The sequence below is a fragment of the Hyperoodon ampullatus genome (genome assembly GCF_949752795.1).
Source record: "Hyperoodon ampullatus genome assembly, chromosome: 4".
Lineage (NCBI taxonomy): Eukaryota > Metazoa > Chordata > Mammalia > Artiodactyla > Ziphiidae > Hyperoodon > Hyperoodon ampullatus.
In genome coordinates, this window is record NC_136917.1 from 110977547 (window position 1) to 111005315 (window position 27769).

General features: G+C 33.9%; 1 protein-coding gene across 23 annotated transcripts in view; it reads left to right on the forward strand.

The window, feature by feature from the left end:
• The window catches only part of SSBP2 (single stranded DNA binding protein 2), a gene marked incomplete at both ends in the record, with an annotated part of 301811 nt that overhangs the window by 81311 nt on the left and 192731 nt on the right, over positions 1-27769 (forward strand). For 21 of the 23 annotated variants that reach the window (XM_079702653.1, XM_079702669.1, XM_079702654.1 and 18 more), the window contains 2 exons: positions 8618-8679; positions 20400-20484. The exons of the other annotated variants lie outside the window; for them this stretch is intronic. In XM_079702653.1, the coding sequence (XP_079558779.1) occupies positions 8618-8679; positions 20400-20484 (147 nt within the window). The remainder of the gene's footprint in view (positions 1-8617; positions 8680-20399; positions 20485-27769) is intronic. 23 annotated transcript variants of the gene reach the window in all.

Below are 27769 nucleotides of genomic sequence, written 5' to 3' on the forward strand. Positions count from 1 at the left end.
ATATCCATATCTCATTAAATAATTAATTAGAACTCTTTGGTCTATAACCTTTCTGAGTCACATTCACTGTTTGATATTATAAAGTGACTGAGATTGCAAAGAGGATGCTTTTAATAATTGTATTCTTAATCACTGCCAACTTATATTTAAAAGAAACTAAAGCTACTTATGGAGATTTTCAAGTTTTATTTTAATGCATTTGAAAACTTGATGAAACTTGATAAAAGAATTTACTGGTCACTTTCCTTAAATCAAGGACCATTTTGGATTGGCTCAATTTTCTGAGTCCTCGGGGGTTCCCAAGACTATTTTTTCTTAGCAATACTAATAATCACTTCATCAAAAAAGAAAAAAGTTGCCAACTTATTTAAGGAAGTTCAGGTACTAGGACTCAAATAAGTTATGTGGATTGAACAGATAACTAGATACTGTGCTGATATGCTTCTGACTCAATGGATATACAACTTTTCTAGAGCTACTTGGTAAAAATAAAATTATAATTCCAGAAGAGATTTACACATTTTTAAACAAGTATTTACCATGATTTTATTTTCTCCGGCTGCATTTGGAATACAAAACTGAGGATATCTCTGAATTATTAATCTGGTTCAGTTTCACAAGAGGAATCAGTTAGGCTGAAATTAAACTATTGTCACCAGGAAGACACAATATTACTGGACTTTGGAGATGCGTGTATGTGATTCCCAGAATAGTTACATGGAAATCGTTGAACATAAAGCAATCGTATATATTTTTGTGGGTACATACTTATGAATGTGAAGTATAGTAAAGGTCTGAAAGAATATACATTCCAGACTAGTTGTTGGTGGGAGTGGGGATGTTAAAGGAATCAAAGGGGAATTTTATCCTTACTTGTAGGATTTTTTAAAACAAGAAATATATATGTATATATATTTGTATAGTTATTTAAAAATAAAAATAATAGAAGATAAAATACAAAATTACCTTGATTTTAAAATGGAAGTCTGGAGGTAGATTTGTAGTAGGCCATTGCTGAGTATACCCTAGAGTTCTAGATACAGTCGTCCCTCCGTATCCACTGAGTATTGGTTCTAGGACCTCCCCACCTCTACCCCACTGCTGTGGATGCCAGAATCCACAGAGATTAGGTCCCTTATGTAAAATAGCACAGTGTTTGCACATTGCCTACACTTATCTTCCCATGTATTTTAAATTGTCTCTAGGTTACTTCTAATACTTAACAGTGCAAATGCTATGTAATAGATGTAAGTACAATGTAAATGATATGTAAATAGTTGCCCGTAGGAAGCAATTTCAAGTTTGGCTTTTTGAAACTTTCTGGAATTTTTTTCCCAAGTATCTTCTCTCCGTGGTTGGTTGAATCTGTGGATGTGGAACCTACAGATAGAGAGGGTTGACTGTAATTTCAATTGGTTAAATTTCAATAGCTTGCTATATTGTCCTCCCTCATATTTTAAGTTTCCATAATACCAGCTGCTTGTGTTTGCCTATACATACCAGAAGCCTTCTCTCATCTGGGCATTACTAGGTGCTATTCACTGCCTAAAATCTCCTCCCCTTCTCTCCTTGACTAGCTTAGAAGTAGCTTTTTCTAGGAAAGCTTTCTCAGGGCTCCACCTCTCCGTGCTGATAGTGTTCTTACCTGAAAGCCTTTGCATATTCTGCCAAGAAGCTTGGACTTATCTTCTTGGCAAAAGAGAACTTTTATTCTTTTAAGTAAAAGAATAGCATCATTAGGTTTGTACTGCAGTGTCTATGTGAATGGCAGTACCCATCCTCTTTAACTATGGACAACAAAGAAAGGAGAATGTAATCTTTTAGAGCTTTGTACCCTATTTAGCATTGCTTTCTCTCTTCCTTTCACTTGGATCATCTGGAAAATTTAAGGCTGCTCATTGTAGAATGACTTCTTACGTCATTTGAGTAGTGAAGGACCATCTTATCTAAATTCTTACTCTATACCCAGATTTTTACCTAATTCAGAACTGTTATACAAGGAACTTAAAAATCAGGGGGACCTATTTATTTGGGTTGGGTATTTGTGATAAAAAGGAAATGACTGAAGTGGCCCCAATTACTCAAGTATTCGATGTTCTCGCCCTGGTTCAAGGCAAAGTAGAATGCTTCTTCCAATTACGGCATTCTCACTCAGGATGAATGAGGATATGGATGACTATGATGTTAATGAGCCCTTGTGAGCCAGGATTTACTGTGCTGGGCCACCTCTTTCATTTATATGGGTTTGCTTTCTGGATGAAGTTGTGAGAAGGTCAAGTTGGAACTCCAGGCATCATCTGAACAAGTAAGATGTGTATCTCAGCAGCCTAATCTCTCACTTGGGCTTAGCCTTTCTTATAGTGCCCTTGGCCTAGCCTGTCAGAAATTGGACTGCTTCTGATAGCTTTTGTTATCAGTCAGAATAGTAGGGCACTATTAGCCCAGCTATTTTTTTTCTTAGTTAAAAGAGATAACATTGGGATAACAGTAGAAATTAAAACGTTTCTCTAGGCTGTGTTAAAGCTCATTGTTATCTCTGATTCATCATAGATCCTAAATCACTACCTGAATCCTAAATGTAGTTTGTATGACTTTTCATTTTCTTACCACCAAGAGGACAAAATGGAATATTCTTTAGAAATATTCTCAATACAGAGCCCCTCCTCTGCTTTATATTTTATTATCCTTCAGTATTCAATAACTATAAACAGGATGCTAAGAAATCTTCTTTACAATTCTATATCAATTTTTGTTATTTTGGGTTCTTTAAAAAAGATTCTTTTCCTGTGTTATATTATTTCATTATGCAAAGATAATTCCTCCTTGTTCCTGAAATTTTACATGGTATCCATGCCTCAGAATGAGGCTTGGTGTCTGTAGCAAATAAAATTAAGAATTAGAGTGTTGTTGCAGAAATCTAGGTTTTTTTTCTCTTCTTAGAAATTTTACATGGTTTATACTGTATTACTAGCCCTTATTTGCCATAAAGTAGCCAATAAGTTAGCCAGAAATAAAAGCTTAAAAATATCTAATGGATTGTTTCTTCAGATTTTATTAGGAATGCTAAATTATTGAACTCCGTAGACTCCAAAATTCTGTTCTGTTTATTTTTTCACCTATATGAAGAGAGAAAATAATAATAATAATTTCCTTACCTTACCTGTTTCTTGAACTTTAATTTGGAGGCAACATAGTGTAGTGGGTAAGAGCAATCACTTTAGGGCCACACTGCTGGATTTGAATTGTGTTCTACATTATATTTACTTATTCAGCTTTCTTAATTATAAAAAGAAGACAATCATAATAATACTTTAAAGTGATGCTGAGGTCTAAATGAGTTAGTACATGTAAAGTGATTTGAAGGGCCTGGCATGTGGTAAGAGCTGAAAGGTGTTACTTTAATACTTGACTGATTCTTTTCTTTTTTTTTTTTTTTTTTGCTATGGGATCTTAGTTCCCTGACCAGGGATTGGACCTGGGCCCTGGCAGTGAAAGCCCTGAGTCCTAACCACTGGACTGCCAAGGAATTCCCCTCTTTTCTATCTTGTGTAGTTTATTTCTTTAGAGTACAAGTCTAAATATATATCCTACGTGCACGTGTGTGCTCCAAGTATCTGTCACCTGGATGGCCCATAATCCTCCTATCTCCTGGGGTTACCTTTTCTAGCAAAATGGCTCCAGTTCGAATCCCTAATATAATAGGTTGTCTCAAGTCCTCTCTAACATCTCTGGGGCTTACTAGGGGGAGGGAGGACAGTATGGTTCTCTTGCTGTAATTTCTTGCTCTCACTAAGTATTACAGCCCTGCTGCTTCTACTCCTTATGGCTGATGACTTTTCTTTGCCTTAACTTTCCTGTTTCCTTCATATGCATCAAGGAGTTTTCCCAATAAAGAGTATTCCTTTTTAAGAGGGCTTCTACCTTCCTTCTAAAGCAGAGCAGGACTATTCAATAAAACTTTCCATGATTTTGGAAATGATCTCTAATCTCTGCTGTATAGTAAGTTCTCCACTAGTCACATGTGACTACTGAGCCCTTGAAAAGTGGCTAGAGCAATTGAGGAATATTCAGTTAATTTTAAATGTAGAGTCACATGAGGTTAGTGAGTACCACGTTGAACAGCACAGTTTTGGATTCTATCTGCTTCAAAGTACAGTCAGATTTTTCTTCCTGTAATACATCTATCAGCTTTAATTTTTTAAATTAGAATGTAAAAATTTTTACTTTTTTTTACATTTAGTTTAGTTGTATGGACGCACCGATACTTCTGTACATGGAAGATTTTAGAAAATTAGTAGGAACGGTGGATTATATCTAAATTAGAAGTCTCAGGATTTTGTCTAGCAACAAATGTGTACATAGGTGTGCATTCTTTTCTTAACACAGGAACTAGCTTTATCCTTTCAGGGTATTAATTTTTTTAATATTGGTTTTCAAAAAGTATGAAAGGATTTAGGAATACTCTGTAAAGTTTGTATCCCATGAGCTTCACATGAACTGCTGTGCTGTTGGAGATGCTGTTGACCATCTAAAGTGGTCCCACATTGACGAGGCTGGAACCCCCCCAGAAAAGGTGCTGTCGACATCCAGAATTGCCCCACCTCGGCTTTGTTGCTCCTGCTGCAACCAGCAACTACTCTTTTGGAGCCAGGGGCAGGAAGCTTCTCTTTTTCCTCCTGCCTTTTGATATCCTACTAGTGTCTCCTGATAGCAGAACTTAACAGGAAACTGGCTGGCAAGGAGCCTAGGAAATGTAATTTTCAGAATCCAAGCACCAAGTGTAGAACGGAGTATAGGAGGGGTGGGTTTGGGGCTGAAAGATAATAGGTAACTGACCAGTATACCTTGCTGGAAGCAAATGATGATGAGATGATAAGTAAATGTGTGTGTGTGTGTGTGTGTGTGTATGTATATGTATATATGTTTGTATGTATGTGTATCACAAATGTTTTTTTTATTATACACTCTGTTCTGTGCTTTGATTTTTGTTTCACTTGTTCGACTTCAGTTGTTTTATATTGGTTCATTAAATTTATAATTCTCTATTTGTGGTTGTAGGGTATTTCATTCTATGAAATGTGCCATAATATATTTCACCAGCCCCCTACTGATGGACATTTAGATTGTTTCCAGTCTTTTGCAATTACAAATGATGCTTCAATGAAAACTGTTTCATATATAATTTTGCACATGTGACCATATTTATAGAATAAATTCCTAGAAGAAGAATTGCTATCAGATAGTGATAATTTGTAATTTATAATTTTCAGTTATAAACCATATGGCATGTCTTACTCTTGCCAATATACCTTTCATTCATGATTCAATGTTTGGCTGTGCATTTACATAGAAATGCTGAAAACACTAGATCATATGATAGAGACACTGTATAATCACAGACAAGGCCCTCAGTTGCAGAGTATGGCAGTGGGAATTGGCCTTGGGATTTACAAGGTTACAGGAGAATACGGCCTTTAGCTGGACTAATGTCGGAAGGAAGGGAGGTGGATGATTAAACAGCAAAAAGTCTAAGGACTAGGGACTACACATTGGGCCTGGAATAATGCAAGAAGGAAAAATAGAATAAAGAGAGAGAGATTGTTTGCATAGATGCCGCTTAAACACCTAAACAAGCCTGAAGCCCATGAAACTCAGTACAAAAGAAAATGCCTCTTCATAAATAGCAGAAGAATTGTTTCTAAAATGACTGTTGACATTTAGAAGTATTTTCTGGCTATTCCTCAACCCCATCCATTATTAATACACGTTTGCTAAAAATGTTAAACTACATATGTGGATGTGAATATGATTTTAAAATGAAAGTCTTCCTTTAGCTTTTTCCAGAGATAATAGTTACAAGTTTGGTGTCATTTTTAATATGCATACACCCAAATGCACACGTACATATTCACACATTTTTTTTTAAACAGGAAAGGTTTTATACTATATGTATTTGTTCTCCAACCTTTTGTAATCTCCAGCTTGAAAAACCAATATAGCATGGCTCTTTTTCCATGTAGATATATCTTATTCATTTTAATGATTACACACTGTTCTGTAGTATTTAAGCACCCAAATTTATTTTACGTTCACTACTGGTGAATGTTTTTCAGGTTGTTTCTAAGTTTCATTGTTTCTAAAAATGCTGCAGTAAATGTGCCAAAGTTTTCTACAGATCAGGTTCTGTTTTCTTGAGCATCATCTCATGCTTTCTCTAAACAAGTAATATCTAGAGTAGTAATTAGTTTGGAGGCAAAAAATACCATTCACTATGGAAACATATTCCTATGTATAACCATCTCTTCTTTGCAAATACCTAAAATGTTAGTTGTTGTTCATTGAATAACTGAAAGTTTTGTGTTAACTTCAGTATGATGAACCAAAGTTTTAGCTGTTTCTGCCACAGACTTGCAATTTAAAGTGAGAAAGATGAACTTTACTTACGATATAGTAAAGAATGTTTGAGGATGAAAAAGATGATGTATGTGAAACATTTTGAGTTTCTCTTAGGAATAATAAGATGTAATACTGTTTAAAATACAGATGCATTACCTTCAGACTTCCTCTTGTGAAAGACCATATCAAATATAAACCATATAGTTATTTTCCTAGAGTACCTTATCTCCTGGAATAGCTGATGATTGGTTGTGGAAGTTGTGAAGGTATAGGAAGGAGACTGCTTGGTAGCTGATGTGGTGCAGTGGGACTCATTTAGACTGTGAGTCTAATCCAACCTCCAGCACAGTCTGGCACTGAGAGCTAGTCGTGCTACTTTGACTCTTCATAAGTCATCTCACATTCTCCTTTTAATTATTTTACAGTTGTATTATGAAAAGTCAAGATGAACTGAGATGAAACATAAGGACACTACTTTAAAAAACTTACTGTTTATATGCTTAGGATGATTCCAGGAGTTAAGAATATTAGTGTGTCTGGGGCACATCTGTGAGGTCTATTATTACGCCCTTTCAAGAAGACTAGTGAAAAAATGGTAAGAGAAAGGATTGAGAGAAAGATGAGACACAGGTTTCTGACTAAATTATAACTTTAGCAGGACATCAGAGTTTTATTTCTCATAAGATTCATTAAGTACCATTCCTTATTTTTTCATGAACCAAACAGACAGAATATTGATCAACTGAAATTATCAGATAAAAGGTAGTATAGATTAAAAAATTTTTTTTGAGTGTTACTGCTTAGGAGAATTCAAGCTAGGATCTGGCTTACATTTATATAACATGTTCTGGTTCATAGATCACATTTAGACTTTATAAATTCAAGTTCATTAATTGCTAGAGTTTCACCTTTTAGCTCTTTTTAAAACTGGTTATCACATATATAATTTTCTAATCTTTAGAAAGTTCGTTTGTTTTTTGAGAGCAAATTACTTGTCTATGTCAAGGTTCCCAGTGGTTTATATTTTAGGTACATAAGAACTCTAAAAATGTAATCAGTTTCAGTTATTTTAATTGCACTTAAGTTTTGCATCTCTTCCTTAGAGAGGTTTTGATTTTCTTTTCTTTTTTTACATTTAGGGCTACTTCTTGAGTTTTTATTTTTAAATGTTTTTGTTTTTTATCCTTTTGGGATAACTTCTTCCATAGTAGGTGATAGAAAGGATTCCTTGAATTTTTTGAAATCTATAATTATAGTTGTTTACTTCCTAGTAGTGTTAAGGGCCTGTGGGCACATTTTATTGATTGGAGTATTGTTAAATATTTTTAATTATTTAAAAAACTACAGGATATACTTATACATAAGGATTGTTTATTTTCAAAGCTGGATCACCTTAGCTAAAATTATAACTTACATTTACCTTTTCTCTTTATCCTCCTTCACTGTTTTGTTTTCCTCCACAGCATTTGTCACCTTCTATTTCTAATGTAAATACAATTTCCTTTTTTTTGTTTGTTTGCTTGTTTATGGTCTATCTTCCTTACTAAATTATTATCTCCCTGAATGCAAAGATTTTTATCCTTTCTGTTGACTGTGATCCAATGCTTAAAAAAGGCACTGTATAAGCACCCACACAGCTTTCCAATTTTTAAATTTAATTTGTAAAAGCATTTAGTCAGAACTTGTAATTTTGAGAATATTGACCTTGTTTTAAATGTTCATTATAGTGAACTCCAACTCATCTGAAATATAAATAATTGGAATGTTTATGTCACCATCTTTTTAAAATTCTTATGAAAGTCATACGCCTTCTTACTCCCATCCCCTCAAATAAGGAACTTATTAAAAAATTCAATCCTTATAGTATAATTTAGAGTCTACATATTAAGCCCAGTCTCTTGCAAGTTTCTGGGTTAGTGGTGATAACTGATTTTCATATTGGTGTTAATAATGGTGATTTTCATGTGCATTAAGATCCTGAAATGTCTTCTGAAATTATGGCATAGTGGGAAGCAAATTCAGGAAAATAATGGTGGCATCTTCTCTCAAACTATCCAGTCAGCAAATCACAATATAAAATGAGTATTTTTAAAACTTGAGTAAAGAATAATATGAAAATCTTATATATTATCATAATATTTTAAATGGAAAAATATTGCTTTATAATATGTGTGAGAAGTATTATTAGGAAAGTATTTAATATCTCTTTTATTCATTTTAGATAAGATGGGAAAAAAACATCACATTGGGGGAACCACCAGGATTCTTACATTCTTGGTGGTGGTAAGTATCTTTAATTCCATTTTCACTAGATTGATGATGCATTTCAGTAGGCCTGCACTGTACCTGTTTATGATTTCATGCCTCTCATTTATACTTTTTCATTTTCTACAATTATTTTCTGAAAGGTAGCACTTAGAAAAATAAAAAACAAACTCAAAACCATCATTAATGTTATTTAACTTAAAGATACTTCTATTAAATCAAGCTGGAATTGTGACCACTGTGTGGAATCTCCAGCTAGAAGTATGATATTGTATTAGTCAGCTCTGGCTACCGTAATAAAATACCATAGACTGGGTGGCTTAAACAACAGAAATTTATTTTCACACAGTTCTGGAGGCTAGAAATCCAAGATCAAGCTGCTGAGCATGGTCTGTTTCTGGTGAGAACTCTCTTCCTGGCTTGTAGATGGCTGCCTTCTTACTGTGTCCTCACATGGCAGAGAGAGAGAGAGAGAGAGGGAGAGGGAAAGAGAGAGCGAGCACATAACAGAGAATGAGAGAGAGAGACCAAGCACGTGCTAGCTAACTAACTAGCTTTCTGGTGTTTCTTTTTATAAGGGCACTAATTGCCCATGAGGGCCCCACCCATGTGACCTCATCTAAACCCGAGGCTACTGAAGGTAGTGGTGGTGATGGTGGTAAATTATTAGGAGAGAGAATAGTCCAAAAAAGTTTGAAGTAATTCTGTATAGACTCAGAGCTAGAACTGACTAGGAATGTACACAAAGATGGTCAGTCAGTACTAAAGGCCCAGTTGATATCAGAACTTATAAATTTTATTGTGGTACAAGTATGCCCAGGTATGTGACTTTTCTGCAGCAGTAGTTGTTGGTCTAGGTATTCAAATGGACAAGCTAGGCTTTTCTTTTTCTTTTATTTTTAAAAAATTTCTTCAGTTAGGAGCATTTCCTGTTCAGTACTTTATACATTCATCTCTCAACATCTTATTCAAAAGAAAAAGCAAAAGTTCTCTTCTAGTGCTGTGCACGTGGTTTCCTTGGTCCGTTACTTCATGCCATCATCTTTTTAATCTCTCTCCTGAAAACGTGCTTTACTAGAAGTTCCATGGTGAATAGAACCACACTTGGTCAGTTGTGGTTGTGGGTTTCCCTTATTTGTCTCACATACGTATGGCAGGAACAGGTGCAGTCCTTTGGTTCAGAGTTGTTCCTTTATTTGGAACAATGGTTCACTGCAGTTGTTTTCCTGGGGTTTAAGACTGACCTCTTGTAACATATAGTGGTATAAAAGTCAGTTTTTCATTTTACGTAGTCTGTATTTATGATATCTAGATCTAAACTAGAAATGCTTAATTATTTGCTGAATGTAGTTGAGTTTCCCACTTGTTGACACCCTTATATTTTGTATGTTTCCTATTAGGTCTGCAAAGTGACACAAGAAACCACTTTAGAAGTCTGTCCCTATTGGATTAGTGGGTTAACAAAATGAGGATTTTAAGTTTTTCATTATAGAATTAATTCTATTTCTTGCACCTGTTTCTGTTTTACTCCCTTCCTCATGAATTTAACCTATCCTCTTACTGTAAATGGTTGATAAAAACTCACTGAATACTTTGGCTTTTTGCTTCCATCAGACTTTAGTTTTTTTGGTCTTTGCTATCAGAAGGTATAGCTCTTAAATCTGCTGTTGCCCTTCCTTTTTCTATGGCTGTTAGATTCAGGGGAGCTCTTCCTCTGTGGTTTTGGTATTTTAAGAAATTTTTACTTAGTTAGAGATATCAAAGAAATTGTAAATACTGAGCATAAATATTTTTAGACCATATTTATTTTAATTTAAATCTAACACATGCAAAAGGTACATTATTTTCAGTGTTTTTAATGTTCTTCCCTAAAACTATCAATACTAATGTACCTTTTGAGGTGCCTACTTTGTCGATATAAATCAGTGATTCTTAATGATTTTGAAGTCATGGGGTCCTCTGAGAACTGATGAAAAGCTGTGTATCCCCTCTTCCAGGAAACTGCCCAGATCCTAAGCTTTCCTGATCATTGTGTGTAGCCAGCCATGACTGTGGGCCTTAAATCCAGCAGAGGATTGATGGATGGAAAAAAGATTTTTTTTTTCAGCTGTTTCAGTGGTCCCTTTGATTTTTTGTTTTTAATTAAGACTTTATTTATCTTTTAGAGTAGTTTTCAGTAGGTTCACAACAAAATTGAGGGGAAGGTAGAGATTTTCCTTGTACCTCCTGCTTCCACACATATATAGCCTTCCCATTATCAACATTCCCCACCAGAGTGATACATTGCTGTAATTGATGAACCTACATTAACACACTAAATCACTCAAAGTCCATAATTTGCATTACAGTTCATTTTTGGTGTTGTACATTCTATGGGTTTGAACAAATGTATAATGACATGTATCCACAATTATAGTAATATACAGAGTATTTTCACTGTCCTAAAAATCTATGCTCTGCCTCTTCATCCCTCCCCACCCACCCTCCACCCCTGGTACTCACTGATCCTTTTATTGTCTCCATAGTTTTGCCTTTTCCAGAATGTCATTTAGTTGAAATCATACAGTATGTGGCCTTTTCAGATTGGATTTTTTCACTTAGTTATATGCATTTAAAGTTTCTCCATGCCTTTCCATGGCTTGTTAGCTCTTTTCTTTTAGTGCTGAATAATATTCCATTGTCTGGATGTACCATGGTTTAATTATTCATTCACCTACTGAAGGACATCTTGGTTGCTTCCAAGCTTGGCAATTATGAAAAAGCTGTTATAAACATCCATGTGTAGGTTTTTATGTAGTCATACATTTTTAGTTCCTTTGGGTATATACCAAAGAGTGTAATTGTTGCGTCATATGCTAAGAATATGTTTAGTTTTGTAAGAAGCTGCCAAACTGTCTTCTAGACTGGTTGTACCATTTTCCATTCCCACCAGCAACAAATGAGAGTTTCTGTTGCTCCACATCCTGGCTAGCATTTGTTGCTATCAGTGTTCCAGATTTTGGCAATTCTAATAAGTGTGTAGTGGTATCTCATTGTATTAATTTGCATTTCCCTGATGACATATGACGTGGAGCATCTTTTCATATGCTTATTTGTCATCTGTGTATCTTTTTTGGTGAGGTATCTGTTAAGGTCTTTGGCCCATTTTTTTTTTTTTGTGGTACGCAGGCCTCTCACTGTTGTGGCCTCTCCCATTGCGGAGCACAGGCTCCGGACATGCAGGCTCAGCGGCCATGGCTCATGGACCTAGCCACTCCGTGGCATGTGGTGGACCGGGGCATGAACCTGTGTCCCCTGCATCAGCAGGCGGATTCTCAACCACTGCGCCACCAGGGAAGCCCATGGCCCATTTTTCAATTGAGTTGTTTTTTTTTCTTATTGTTGAGTTTTAAGAGTTCTTTATATATTTTGAATAACAGTCTTTTATCAGATGTGTGTTTTGCATATATTTTCTCCCAGTCTGTGGCTCGTCTTCTCATTATCTTGACATTGCCCTTTGCAGAACAGAAGTTTTTAATTTTAACAAAATCTAGTTTATCAATTATTTCTTTTATGTATTGCGCCTTTAATGTTATACCTAAAAAATCATTGCCATACTCAAGGTTATCTTGGTTTTCTTGTAAGTTAACTTCTAGGAGCTTTATTGTTTTATACCTTACATCTAGGTCTGTGATCCATTTTGAGTGAATTTTTGTGAAGGATTTCTAGTGTCTACAATCTTTTTTTTTTTTTTTTTTTTGCATGGGGTGTTGTCTAGTTGTTGCAGTATCATTTGTTGAAATGACTATCTTTGATCCATTGTATTGCCTTTGTTCCTTTGTCAGATCAGTTGACTATATTTATATGGGACAATTTGTGGGCTCTCTTTTCTTTCCCATTGATATATTATCTATTCTTTACCAATACCACACTGTCTTGATTACTGTAGCTTTATAATAAGTCTTAAAGTTGGGTAGTATCAGTCTTCCATTTCTGTTCTTCTTTCTTATTGTGTTGGCTATTCTGGGTCTTTTTCCTTTATAAACTTTAGAATAAGTTTGTCAGTATCCATGAAATAACTTGTTGGGATTTTGATTGGGATTGCATTGAATCTATAGATCAAGTTTGGAAGAACTGACATCTTGACAATATTGAGATGCCTGACCTTTTTATCCTTAACTCTTTAGAGCTGGGCTTCATAATCTGTGCCCTAGGTTAGGGATTCAGAACTGCCTTTTTTCAGGTTGTCCTTTTTTTTTTTTCCGACTGGGAAGGCTGTTGCTGCTGTTGAGGTCCAGATGATTAGGATAACGTGTATTCTTTGAGAACTTACTGCTTGCTCATTTGGTTATACTAAAAGTCCCTGTTGGATGGACCAGTTGCATTTTTATGATGACTTCTCACTTCTGTCTTTTATAGAATATTTGCAAGTGGAGTTTTCCTGTTGTTTAAGCCTTTTCACCAAATATTTACTGTGCAAAATTACGCTGCCTTCAAGGAAATAAGTAGTAGGAGAGATAAACAATTAATAGTATTATAACTGAGGTATGTACTGGTTATAATAGCAATACAGGAGGAATACTTACATCAGCTTGGGAGAGGTAGGAAAGGCTACACAGGGAAAGTGAATCTGAGCTGATTTGAAAGTTGAGTGAGAAAAGGGTATTTAGGGCAAGGAATGGTTAGCATGAAATCTTAAAAGTGATCCTCATGCATTCAAGGAAAGGCAGGTCTCTTGGATCAGTTGAATTGTAGATGCAGTACTATGAGGTGATAGAATATAAGGCTAGAAACAAAGGCAGGGGTCAGACTATGAAGTCCTGGAGTGCATCAAGGACTTTGGACTAGAACTCAAAGATTTTAAACAAGGTATATGACATGATTAGCTTTGTGCTTTTAGATACTTGGCATTACCATAGACATGGATTGAAAAGGATTGAGAGCAGAGGCAGAGTCTAGTTTACAGGGCAGTTGTTATTGCCCACTTGAAAGGTTATTAGGTGATAGATCCCAGATAGTGAACACTGAGTGGAATAGATTGGAGGTGAATGAAGAAGTTGCCAAGTTTTAGATTTGGATGGTAGGATGAACACTGATGCCATTGATTGAGTGAGGGAGTATAGAGAGAGCAACAGGCTTTGGAAAAAAGACCATGATTTAGCTCTGACAGATTAAATTTTGAGATGCCTGTGTCACATTCAGAGAGAGATGCCCTATACAGTCAGAGATCTGGATCTGTAGGTCTGAGACAGGCCCATAATGGTTTGGGAATTATCAGCATAGACTATACTGTAGTGAAGAGTGTTCATGGGTGAAACTGCCAGTGTAACAAGTAAGAGCAGGGCCTGGGGTTGGGACTCTGGGGAAAGTCAACCTTTAAGTGTAGGTGGATAAAGAGGAGCCTCAGAAGAAAATACTTAGAGAGGAAGGAGGGTAGTCAGGAAAGAATAATGTATGGGAACCAGGAAAGGCATTCAAAGGAGAGATTAAATATGCAGCAGGTAAAAGTAAAACAAACAAACAAACAAAAAGCAACAACAAGTATTTTCCTGAATCGGGAAGTAAAGTGAACTTTGGTGGTCTTGGGGAGAACAGTTTCAGTGGAGTAGTGAAAGTGAAATTTAGAAGGCTGTTATATTTCATTTCTCCAGCTCCAAGTTTATGGAGAGTAGTTGAAGTGTGTGGTGATGTATGTAGTAGTTTCAGGATTAACAATGGAACAGGACCTAACATTTTTATTTTTAAAATTGAATAGATTTGAGCATGTATATAGATTGAGGTGAAAAGAGTAAGAGAGGTTGAAGATGCATGAAAGAGCAATAAACATGCACAAAAATGCAGAATAAACTACAGGAGAGATGAGGGGCAAAGGCCTTGGAGAGAGAGGAGGAGGGGAATTTCTCCTTTTAGTATGGGATAGAGGAAAGTGTGTGATTTTACTCTCTGGAACTGTTTTTCTTTTTTTTGATATGATTTCCCTTATCATTTCTTTTCTTCTTTCCCACTTTGCACCATGCCCCAGTGCTGTCATATTTCTTAGGCCTCCCTCCTGTGTTCATTGCATTTACCTTGATCAAATCCCTCTTGAAAGTGTATTTCCTCTTAGTATGCTTTAATAAAAGTTCTCAACTCTCTTCCATGAATTTCAGAAATAAAAATGCCAAGAAACTTCTTTCCTCTGAAATTAATGTCCTTTTAGATTTGTGTAATTCAAAAATACACACTTTTTGAAACTTCCTATTTAAAGTTTTAATGGCAGAAACTGTGACTCAGTTTTATTTAATATTATATGTAAAACACCTTTTGAAGTAACTTTGGGCTCATGTATTTATATCCTGTAATTAAATATGTATAACATTGCAGAGAAAATAAACTAATAACTAAGATTATCATGAGAATCCAGTTTCTGTCGCTTGGCAGTGGAAAGTCAAATCTTGCAGCAAGCTAGCACTCTAATGATTTTAGAATCTAACGATGCCATCAGGTATAGCTAAGAATAACCAAATACTTATGTGAAAATAATAGCATTGGAATTAGCAGGCTTACTAGAATGGTATAATATTTGTAATTGGTAGACTAGTTCTTACTCATTAGTTCTTGCCTGTAATAGGCATTGCGTAGCTAATTATTTACTTGAATTAAGTTAAACTAAACATCAATATAAGACAATGTAGGCAACAACTAGGATAGAAGAAGAGTATAATCACAGTGATGAGGGAATAAATGGTATTAGCAAGAGAGAAAGCAAAGAACACAGGTGGTCAGGCTATAGGGGAGAAGGGAAATGTGTCTGGGAGAGTAGGAAAGGAATGTGGAATACAGAGGAAGATTTGGTGGGGAGAAGACATTGTAAAAAAAAAAACTGATGGAATCTTCCATTAAATGCAAAGGATTAGAAAGGAAATTGAGGCAAATTTTACTTAATAAGAAAACTTTCTTTCTGGCCATAATAACTCTATGAGACTTTTCTAGAATACTTTTAATACCTTCATACTTATTTTAAAAGTACTTTAGTGTAAATCATCTTTGTAACTGCACAAAAGTCTGTAAAATACATAACAGATATTTTCTCTTTGCATAAAAAAACTAAGGAACAAAAGTATTTGCTCAAGATCAAACTCAGAATTAAAGTTTTCTGAATTGTAACCAGTACTCATCTCAGTAACAGATATTATTTCTTAAATAGGGAGCAGAATTTAGTGGCCCACTATTAATAAGACACTAATTACAGCCCCCTTTTGAGCATCATGAGTGGCTAATTCCAGACAGTAGATATAAATGACTCAGAAAGGTTGTCTTTTCTGAGTCCAGTCTGTCTTGAGGCATCCATGGATCACTGGCAGCTTGTGTAGGGTGAGGAGGTGGTTGCCATAGGTTACTCAGGAAATGAGTTGGAGTACAGGGGTAGAAGGTAGGATAACAAAGTGTTTGCTGTCTTATCCAGGACAGGTATCTATCTACCATACTCTTGTAACAGCTGATGGTGCTCACACTGCCAGAGCTGTATAAACCTGCCCATAATCAGGCATATAAGGCATCTTTGAAATAAGAATTTTTAATACCACACTCACATTAGAGGCAAAACAATGTAAGATAAAATGTTCGAGCCCAGCTCTGCCATTTCTGTGGCACTTGTGTGGCCACTTGTGTGCCACTTAGGTAAATTATTTAACCTTTTGAAGTCTCAGTTCCCTTATCTATAAAATGGGAAAATAATAGGAGGATTAAATGATGGAAAATGTTTAGTATATGATGCTTGAATTTCACACATACTTATTAAATGTAAGCTATTTTGATGGTACTTTAAAATATGAATTTGTTACTAATCGAGGATTATGTGAGAATTTTATGATAGTGGGGCAAAATTTAATGCTTACGTTTTAGAAAGTATTAAGCAGTGCTAAGGAATGATACAAGTACATGTATGTGGAAGTTCTAAGGTGATGAGCAGGTACATGTACATTTCACTACCCTCCGTAGTGTTACGAATGGATAGTTTTCTTCAATATAGGTTAAGAGTAACTAACATTAATTGATAATGTATTTTGGAGACAGTCAACAAGAAATAACTTCTTTAGTTATTTTAAGACTTGAACTTATAATAACATGACTTACTCCTCAGAAAAAAATGTCTTCCCCAGGGGATTTTTTGCTTCTTTTAATTTTTATTTTCATAGAATTCTAGATCTTGCCAGTGGCATGAAGGTTATGTAATTACGTTAGCATCCCATCTTCTGGGACACATCTGGCATGTTTACCCACCCTCGTAGACTTCTCTGACAACCGTTTTGCTTTCTATGTTCCCTAGAGAAATTGAAAGCTAGCTGGTCACTTTGAATCACATCCTCAGGATAGAAGGAAAAAGTATTTGGATGAGATCCTCAACTTGGAAATCCTGTTTTTTTTTTAACTTAGGTGGGGAAATTTTTAATAATAATAAATGATACAAGAACAAAGATTTCAATACTGTGCAAGTTTTGCTTCTCTGTATTTAGTCTCTATCTTCTTCATTTGTAAAATAGAGATTTTTCACTAGTTTCTGCTTAGGAATAAAGAGACTGTAAATCTAAAGCATTATTCATGAATATCAATCTACCACATTTCAAAGATAGTGTTTTGGTTTCAGGCTTTGGATTAGAGAAATTGAAAAGTTCCTGGGCCTCCAGCATGTCAAGTTGTAGAGAAAGGAAGTCTGTATTTGTTGATTACTATAACTTTACAGTATAGTTTGAAATTGGGAAGTCTCCAGCTTTATTATTCTTTCTCAAGATTGCTCTAGCTATTCAGGGTCTTTTGTGGTTCCATACAAATTTTAAGGTTATTTTTCCTGTGAAAAATGCCATTGGAATTTTGATAGGGATTGAATTGAATCTGTAGATTGCTTTGGGTAGTGTGGACGTTTTAACAATATTAATTCTTCCAATCCATGGCATGGAATATCTTTCTATTTTTTAAATTTCTTCTTCAATTTCTTTCATCAATGTCTTATAGTTTTCAATGTATCGCTCTTTCACCTCCATGGCTAAATATATTCCCAGGTATTTTTTTCTTTTGGATGTATTTGTAAATGGGATTGTTTCTTAATTTCTATATCTAATAGTTCATTGTTAGTATAGATTCACAAAAACAAACATCACAAATTACAACAGACTTTTGTATATTGATTTTTTTATCCTGCAACTTTACTGAATTCATTTTAGTTCTAACAGTTTTTTGTGGAATCTTTAATAATTAGAGTCTTCTTTCTTTTTTCTTATAATAATTAGAGTCTTCTTTCTTTTTTCTTAGTCTATTAGCTAATGGTTTGTCAAGTTTGTTGATCTTTTCAAAGAACCAACTTTTGGTTTAATAATTTTCTTTTTTTAAATTCTTTATTTCATTTATCTCTGCTTTAATCTTTATTATTTCCTTCTGCTAGCTTCTTTCCTTCTGATTTCTTCTTTGACCCATTGGGAATGTGTTGTTTAATTTCCACAAATTTGTGAATTTTTCTGTTTTCCTTCTGTTATTGATTTCTAACTTTATCCCATTGTGGTCAGAGAACATACTTTGTATGATATCTATCTTTTTAAGTCTGTTGAGACTTAATTTGTGCCCTAACATGTGATCTATCCTGGAAAACGTCCCATGTGAACTTTAGAAGAACGTGTATGCTTTTTGTTGGTTAGAATGTTCGGTGTATGTCTATTAGATGTAGTTGGTTTATTGTGCCATTTAAGCCCTTTATTTCCTTGCTTGTGTTCTGTCTGCTTGTTCTGTCCATTATTGAGAGTAGAGTATTGATGTCTCTATTATTTTAGAACTGTGTATTTCTCCCTTGGATAAATGAGTTTAAAAGGATATATTTCTTTACCTTTATTCAAGGAAAAAATGTATAGGTAATGTAGGATTGTTAGAAATACCATATATAAAGTTATCTGCTTTAGTAATTTGGTTTATTATCCTTAATCTGGCTCTTGCAAATTTTTGACCTCCTATTAAATTCATAAAGAGAAACATTGTCATAATATTGCATATAATATTCTGTGATTAAACTAAATACAATTTAAGACAACCATTATAAAATTTTGGTTTTAAGAGCTTTGAAGTTCCTTAAGAACATGAAAATGAGAATAATTGCAATATACTGTAATTTATAACACGCCTGATCCAGGTGGGAAGCTTTAAGCTGTATCCTTGTCTGTGTATAATTCTTATACTTTTTATCCTAAAAGGGATAGAGGGAGGTCAGGTACAACTTTTAACTGCTTTCACTCTCCTAAAGGAATTGAAGTTTATTTAAATTAATTTGGTCTTTATTGTTTGCTTTGTATTTCTTATTATAGAAATTTAAAAGGAAATAAATGCCAGTACTTAATCTTTCATATTTTTCACCTCTAAGGGTAATCTTATTTTACTGAATTAATTGTGTTATAAGGCATACAGAATGTTTTATCCTAACTGAGGAGAGAGACCCAGGTTAAATGAGACTTCAAGGGTCAAAACAAAGAGACCAGTTTGATTTACCAAGTTTTATTGTACCATTGTTAACTGTGCCCTCAGCCCAATGACCTGCCTTAACAATATGTATGCATTTTAAGCTTTTGTGCAAGCTAATTATAGTGTTGATGATATTATTAATAATATGCTTACTATAAGACCCTGTGTTTATTTTGTATAATTTAATTTTCTCAGCAACCCCATTGTATGGAGGAGGAAATTCCTATCTGTTTAAACAAATTGAGCTAGTAGTGGGAGGGAGTCTCAGGAGGGAGGGGATTATGGGGATATATTTATACATATAGCTGATTCACTTTGTTGTACAGCAGAAACTAGCACAACATTGTGAAGCAATTATACTCCAATAAAGATTAAAAAAAAAAAGAGCTAGTAAACGGCAGGAACAGCTTTTGTCTCAAATATGTCCTATTCCAAAACTTGTGCTGTTAACCACTCAGCTTAACCTACTTTCCAATTCTATAGAGTGGGAAATGTATAATAAAAAATACTTGTTGATCAGTAAAATTACCTTTGTTTATTGCCAGTACTTTCAGCCATTTTCTTTGCTGATTTTTAATCCCTTGCTCATGTTTGTTGTTAATTTTATAAATGGGAGGATGACTGGGGCCATATGTTTTGTAAGCAGTATAATTATTTTTTCTCAACCAGTTCCGTCTTGCTTTTTCCCATTGTTCTTGAGTAGGAAGAAAAAAAGAAAGTTAGTGTGAATTTTTTAATTTTCAAAATTACTAACCTGTCTTTGTAATTACAAGGGAAAACCAGAGGATATTTTAAGAAAATATATTTATTTGACAGGTGTGACTTAACGGTCAGGGTAGGGTATCGGTCTGGGGATTGGACAACAAAATTATCTTGAAAAAATTAATTCCACTTTTATAAATAAAGTTACTTTAATTCCTTAATGATTAAATTGGTATTTTTAAAACCTTTTCATTCTTCATGGGGAAGTTGTGAAAAGTATTATAATTATTTCAATCATGTGTTTAAGTCATGTAAATAGACAGTTAAGAATGACAGTCTAAATTTTTTTAAATTAAATTTTCATTTTAGAAAAATCTTAGCATTTCTGAACAATGGCTGGGTTATACCCTATTATTACATGACGAGCCTTGTCTGTATTTAAATCTTTCAAATAAATATTTGTCTTGAAGAAGAAAACACATTTTGTGTAAAGAACATTTGTCTTCTAATTTTTGGAATTGTGATCTCTCATTTGACATTATATGATTTTCTTAATGTTACCATAATTACTTTTTTAGTGTATTTTGGGATCTCTACTGTGCAGCTCCAGAAAGACGGGAAACATGTGAACATTCAAGTGAAGCAAAAGCCTTCCATGATTATGTAAGTTACTATATAATTTTACTAAGTTATATTGTCAGTTTTCTTCTTAACCACTGTTCTTGAAAAATGCATTGGACCATCCATTTTTTTCCTTTGGTACTTAAGAAATTATTTTTTGTCTTGGGAAGTAGGCTCATCACTTTAAAAGTGAAATGGGCTTGTGAGTCTTGTTGAAGAAACTTAGGATAAGAGAGTAGTCCTAACTCCAGGATGTTAAAGGTGTTTCTTATCTTTAAGTGTGCCTGATTTGTGAAGTTGCAGATTTATAAAAATTAAGTAGTAATTATTCCACAAAATTCATCAGAAGAATTCTATAAGTGAAAAGTTCCTCTTCTACATATAGCATTTTAAAAATATATAGAAATATTACATTATTCTCTTTTGCAACTTTTAGTTACACATCATAAGGCTAAATATCCCCTTCACTGAATTCAGTTCCATAAATAAATTTATTGTAAATTAAAGGAAATATAAGATAAGAGAGCAAAAGAGTCTGGGCAAAAATGAAAATGTGAATTTTTTTTTTTAATTCTTAAGGAAGAGCAGTGGCCTATCCTTGGCTAGGTGATGTATACTGAGTGTTTTTTTAGAAGAAGTGTAAATGTGATTTTAGAGAGTTGATGGCATCAGGAAGTAAAATTGTAAAAAAAACCCAAAAAGTTGGGGGGGAGTAGGTTTTCTTTAGGGAAAAATAGCATTTAAGAATGAGGAGACTGTGTTTTGAAGGGGCTGGGAAAACACTGTGTTTGGAGAACTGACCATAAAAGACATGCAGATTGAGTTTGGGATGGAGGAAAACCAGTTTCCTTGGTGTGGAGGAAGTGGAATTGGGCCTGGAGCCTGAGGAAATATCGATTTTAAGTACCTAAAACTTTACCAGAAGGATACATGTTTGGTTGGTAGAAGGGAGGCATCATTCTGTGTAAACAGCCTTTAAAACCAGAACCAGGGCTCAAAGGGGAAAAAGAACTTGTTCTTCCAAAGGAAATACCTCAGCCTTAATCTGAAGAGTGGAACTAGCCAGAAGAATTATAACCCCAAACACAGCACAAGGAATAGTATGCAGATTTAAGAGAAGTGAAAATCTTGGGCATCTTGTAATACTGTGTAATACTTTAAACGTATACTAAACTGATTAAAGTGAGACTGCTTGTGATTACTTCATCTGATATTGATTGTACTCATAAAGCTTGCTATGTGCTAAACACTAGCTCTTGGGGACAAGGTGAGTGAAAGAGATGCTGCTGCATATAAAGAAAAAGTACAGAAAAGGCAGATAAGGCAGGGCCCAGGACATGGCATTTATTTGAACAATCTCCTTCTCCTTTTTCACCTTTGGGTAATGGCTGTAAAGTAAAGCAGAGACCCAACCACGAAGAGTGTAAGGATTCTGGCTAGAGTGAGATACTCATCTCATCCGTCTCTTAAATCAAGAAAGATGTGCCTAGGTTTGGCCTGCCAGCAATGGGAAAGGTTTTTAAAATAACCACTAATTTTGACAACTAGATGGCATTAGATAGTATCAGTGTTCTGCTGTTAAGGGTGTACAATGTTTATGGATCTACATCTTAAGAAATTAATTATATAAGTACTTTTTCAAAATTCCATTGTATAGAAAGATGCAGCCTTCTGTTCACCATGGAGATCTTATAGGAAACACTGAACTAATTTAGTATCTCCTTCTTAGAAGCATAGATAAATCATCATTGTTGTCATAGCCATCATCATCATCGTAATCGTAATCATTTTGCATCCATAAGGTGCTTTCGGTATTTCAGAGAGTACTCACTTTAGAAACCCACTTAAATATTTCAAGGTTTTTGAAAATGAGCATTGACCAGAGGTAGGAGTGAAATTAGATTTTATAGGAAGAATAACCCCTTACCATGTAATTTGGTCCTAGAAAATGTAGTTTAGAAAAAAGTCAGTATTTGGATTTTACAATTTGTTATGAATTAGCACATGTTTTATCAGATATTTCATAATTTTATCTTAAACATTAGTTTTAAGAGATTTGATTTCTTAGGTGGCATTTTTATTATACCTTTAAGTCAATTTATTTTTAATGGTAATACATCTCTAAATTTTTTCAAATGGAGGTCGCTGAAAAGATAGAGTTTGACTTACAGAATCTTATATTGCAATTGGATTTTTAGAAATGCATTTGTTTTCTGTAGCAAACTTTTATGGTAATATTCATGGGTAGGATTTCCTGAATTCTTAATAGCAGATAATTTCTGAAAATGATCAACATAATTCATGTTTAATGTGTAAATATAGAAGTTTGAAAGACTCAGGGAAGAAAATAGGAAACAGGAACAAACAATAAGAGTTTGGTAAAATTCTGTCATGTAATATTGCTATATTAGAGTCCATTGGGAACCATTTCTAAGATAGTGATTAGTATGTATACCTACTGAATTTCAAGGTAGTTCTCAAGGAAGCATTCTGAAAAATATTTTCTTTATTAGCTGCATCTTCAGAGTAAAAAAATACTTGCATGTATAAATTCTGATATGTTTAAAAAGTACTCTCATTATTTTCTAGTCTTCACTTATCTATGAGATTGAATGGATAATGAAAGATAAACTACTTTTTTTCTTTTATTTTTTAAAATTTATTTTATTGAAGTATAGTTGATGTACAATGTGTTAATTTCTGCTATAGAGCAAAGTGATTCAGTTATACATATATATATATTTAAATATCTTTATTGGAGTATAATTGCTTTACAATGGTTTGTTAGTTTCTGCTTTATAACAGAGTGAATCAGCTATACATATACATATATCCCCATATCTCCTCCCTCTTACGTCCCCCTCCCATCCTCCCTATCCCGCCTCTAGGTGGTCACAAAGCACCGAGCTGATCTCCCTGTGCTGTGCAGCTGCTTCCCATTAGCTATCTGTTTTACATTTGGTAGTGTATATATGTCCATTCCACTCTCTCACTTCGTCCCAGTTTACCCTTCCCCCTCCTCGTGTCCTCAAGTCTATTCTCTACGTCTGCGTCTTTATTGCTGTCCTGCCCCTAGGTCCTTCAGAACCATTTTTTAAAAAAAGAGATAGTGGAAGCATAATGAGGTAAATTATGAATAATCCTTTTAATTAAAAAATAGGCTAAAGTGTTAAAAGTGATTATCTTTTGATACTGGGATTATGCATGATTTTTATTTTTATCTATATAGTTCTGTATTTTCCAAATATCTGTAGTTAACTTTATATACAGAAAAGTTACTTTAAAGCAGATTAAATTTCACCTTACAGTGAGTTCTAATCTTTCTTCTAAAATTAGAAAATAAAAATCTTAGTAAAATAAAATTTAAATTTTAGGTGGTCATATGTTTTCATGTAACCATGTTATATTCATAAGCATATTTACCACTGCTCATGAAAGACTTTTTTGGTAAATGCACATACTAAAAGAGAGATATATAAACTGAATAGATGTAATTTTGAGCCATTCTATAATTTCTAATAACTTTTTGGTAATAATTATCCCAGAAACCTTTTTGGCTTTTGGTTTTTAATTTTTTTTGGTTTGTTTTCTAATCATTGCCTTTTTAGAATATGGATTTTTGTCACCATATTATTTTATTTGCCAAATAATTTTAGATGCAGTGTTAATTAATATCTTTTTCCTCAAAAAATCACCCTGTTCATATTTATTGTGAGAAAAAGAAAAAGAGAAAACATTTAAGATTATTTTGACCTTTGCATTTATATTTTAAAATATATTAACTATTTAGCATCCATATGGAGTACCAAATATAAAATAATTATACCTTTATAAGTCAGCAATTAATAGTATGTAGGGATGTACTTTTGGATGACAAAGCTATAAAAAATCACAAGGAAATGATTACATGTCAGGATAATGGTTCCTTATGAGAGATAGGAAGAGGTTATGATTGGGATGGGGCTCATGGCCGTGGCTTCTGAGATGGCTGGCAAAGTTCTTTTTTTCCTGACCACAGTGGTGGTTACTTTACAATAACGATATGTTTGCTTTATAAAATTTCATAATGCCACAAATTTATTTTGTAAGGCTTTCTGTATTTTTTTATTTTAAAATAACAAGATTTTAAAACAGTTACAATAATTAACTTTAGAAAAAGAATATGCACAGTCAGTTCCAATGAATGAATGAATGGTTCTAATGAACCATTGTTGTGGTTCATCCTTAAGAACTGATGGCAGAAAATCTAGGGATGGTCTCCAAACAAATCTGTGTTTGTTTCTTCTCTGCTATGACAGACTCTATGAAGTATGTCTACCTGTTGATTTTTTAGAGGGGAGTAGAGAATAAGATCAGGAATGACGGAGGAAAATTTAGTAATTAAGAATTTATTTTATAAGAGAAGAGAGAGATTTTACTATAAGATAATTATTTTGCCATATGGCTGGGGGATACCTAGCTTGGCCCTGTTATTTTTATCCTGAGTGAAAACCAGGTTCATCTAAATTATAAAATTATTATTATATATTACAATATTATCATTGAAATGTAAACCATCATTTCAAGTGATTAGAAATAATACCTGCTAGCTTGTAAAGTTTATTGGACTAGGTTTCCTTTTGTCCCTATTACTGTTGTTTTTATTTTACTCTGAAATCACAGGAAATGCTTTTATGTGGAGCTAGTTAATGTTTACTGGATTTTTTTCCTGTTACATCTTAACATGAGTTGTTTTATTTAATAATTTATTTCTGATTTTATTTATTTCCAAAATATTTAGCAAAAATATCAACATATACTACTAAACTTTTAATGAAAAACATATACAGTGATTATAATTTTAGTTCTCTGGTATGAAGAGAAGATTCCTTAATTGTCCTAAAGCAAAGATAGAGTCAAAATATATTATTGCTTTAGCAGTGTGACAGTAATGAAATAACATTATTACAATGAGCTCTTGAGAGCAGGGAAGATCAGACCTGTTCTTCCCCAGAGTCTGTCAAGTAATAGATGTTAAACAAATGTTAACATAATGAAGTAGTCTGTTAGTTGGGAAGCTGGAAATGTTTCACATCATTCAGATGTTCAGGTAGAGTGATAGGCTTGAGTCATAATTGTTGATAACATGTGGCTGGTTTTTGTATTCTTGCCTAAGACAGTGTTTGTAACATGTGGAAAGGATTATGTTACAGGTTTATAGTGATGGTATGCTTTTTAAAAAATGATATAAACACACATATATTATGTAAATAAAATAATATGAGAAGAATGTTTTCGTATGTTGTGAAGATTTTATTTTACAGAAAATTACATATTATTTAGGAAAATATCAATACTTGTGTAGAAACTACTGCAGAGTTAGGTGCGTTCTTTGCCATTATCCTGTAATATCCTCTGTGTATATCCTGAATATCCCTATATATTAGATTTTTGTAATAGAATGTTTTCTCTAATAATTTGTGAGCTTCTTCAAGGAATAGACTTTGTCTTATTTATCTTTTTCATGCTCTTTACCTGGCAGGGTGCCTGACATGAGATGTTCAAATTATGTTTGGTGTTTACATAAATGAATGATTAAATAAAATATTACCTAATAAGTGTTTATCATTTCTTATTTTAGTATAACTGAATATGTAGTTGCAGGAAGGTAATTTAATACTACTTTTATTCACTTTGTATTTTAAAACAAATTTAGATAAAACAGCAACTTGTAAAGACATAAGTGAATCAAAGCAGGTAGCAGAAGCTTTCTATCTTGGGAGGCATGGCTCTAGGGAATGTAGTGGTGAACAAAACAGATACAGTCCCTATGCTTATGGGCTTATCATCTAGCAAAAGTGATCTTTCCTCAAGAAGTCTGAAATATAAAATAGTAAAGTACATGTAGAGATAGCATTATATTGCTAGACCAGTCAAAATTTATAGATATGTAAGAATATGGAAAGAAATAGGTAAGAATATGGAGAGTAAGTACACATAACTTTTGATATATATTTAATTTTTGGCATATAGAGACATAATTAGTAAATGCTCAAATGAATAGTTTCACATTGGGCCATAATTCTCCTAAACAGTCTATGTAAACTAGAGTTCTTAATAGGCTAGGAACAAATAAAGTTATATTTAAAATTCATTAAGATGATAAAAACTATCGTAGGTATATATTAACATTTGTCAGTCAGTACTGTATAGGCTGTTGTTCAGCTCAACAGATAGGGACACACAGTCGGCTCTCCGTATCTGCAGGTTCCACATCTGTGGATACAGAGAGCTAACTGTACTATGCCATTTTATGTGAGGGACTTGAGCATCTGCGGATTTTGCTATCTGTGGGGATCCTGGAACCACTCCCCTGTGGATACCTAGGGACCACCGCCTTATTCTTATCTGCTATATTATTTCTACCCTTGTTTTCATTTCCTGTAGGATCCAATTTAATTTCTTTTGCCATATATAAACGTGTAAATCACCTTATATTCCTTATAGTGTAAGGTAAGTTGTTTATTTTGTTTTGTTTTTGTGCAAGCTGTGTTGATTTGAAGAAGTACATTCACCACTTTACCTGTGAGATGTGTGTCTTATCAACTTGTCCTTCGGCCTAGGATGGCTTCTGGGTGGCTTCTAAGTACTGCTAATAACTATTAGCTATTTTCCCTATTTCTTTTGATCCTGAGATTTCTTGTAGGGAATATGTTATTTCAGTCATTCGATGCGAAACATGAATAAAGGGAGACAATCAAGGAAACTATAAAGCATTGTGAAAGAATTCTACTTAAAAATCTTTTACAATAATTTACTGCATTATATAGACATTATGAAATTCATAAAGAAATAAATGAAGAAGCTAATATGGAAAAGAGATAAAGAAACAAAACAGGTCTGACCTTATTTATATTTCAAAGTATGTATTTTCATGGAACTTCATCTTAAGCCCCTTTCCTCCCACTGATGTATTCATTTTTATTAAAGTCTAATTTCTGGTGAATGTGGAAAGATGAAAATGGAAAGGCCTTAATTTACTATTTTTGATGCATATGTTGCACTGCCTGTGATTATGTTGTCAATAGCATCATAACATAAACAACAGAAATATACTTTCAAAACTAACATGCATTTCTAACTTTCTATTAGAGATATGAAATTCATGAATTTATTTTGGAGATTTTTCAAAACTGGCTGATGTTGGAACAATGTAGACTATGTTTAAGGAATGGAAAGAAGAGCTGTTTGACCAGAGTAGAAAAATCAAACACGGGATCAATGCTTAGCTAACAGATGGTAGCATTTTAAAGCTGTAAGGAAACTGTGAAATCATCCTTTTCAGTGG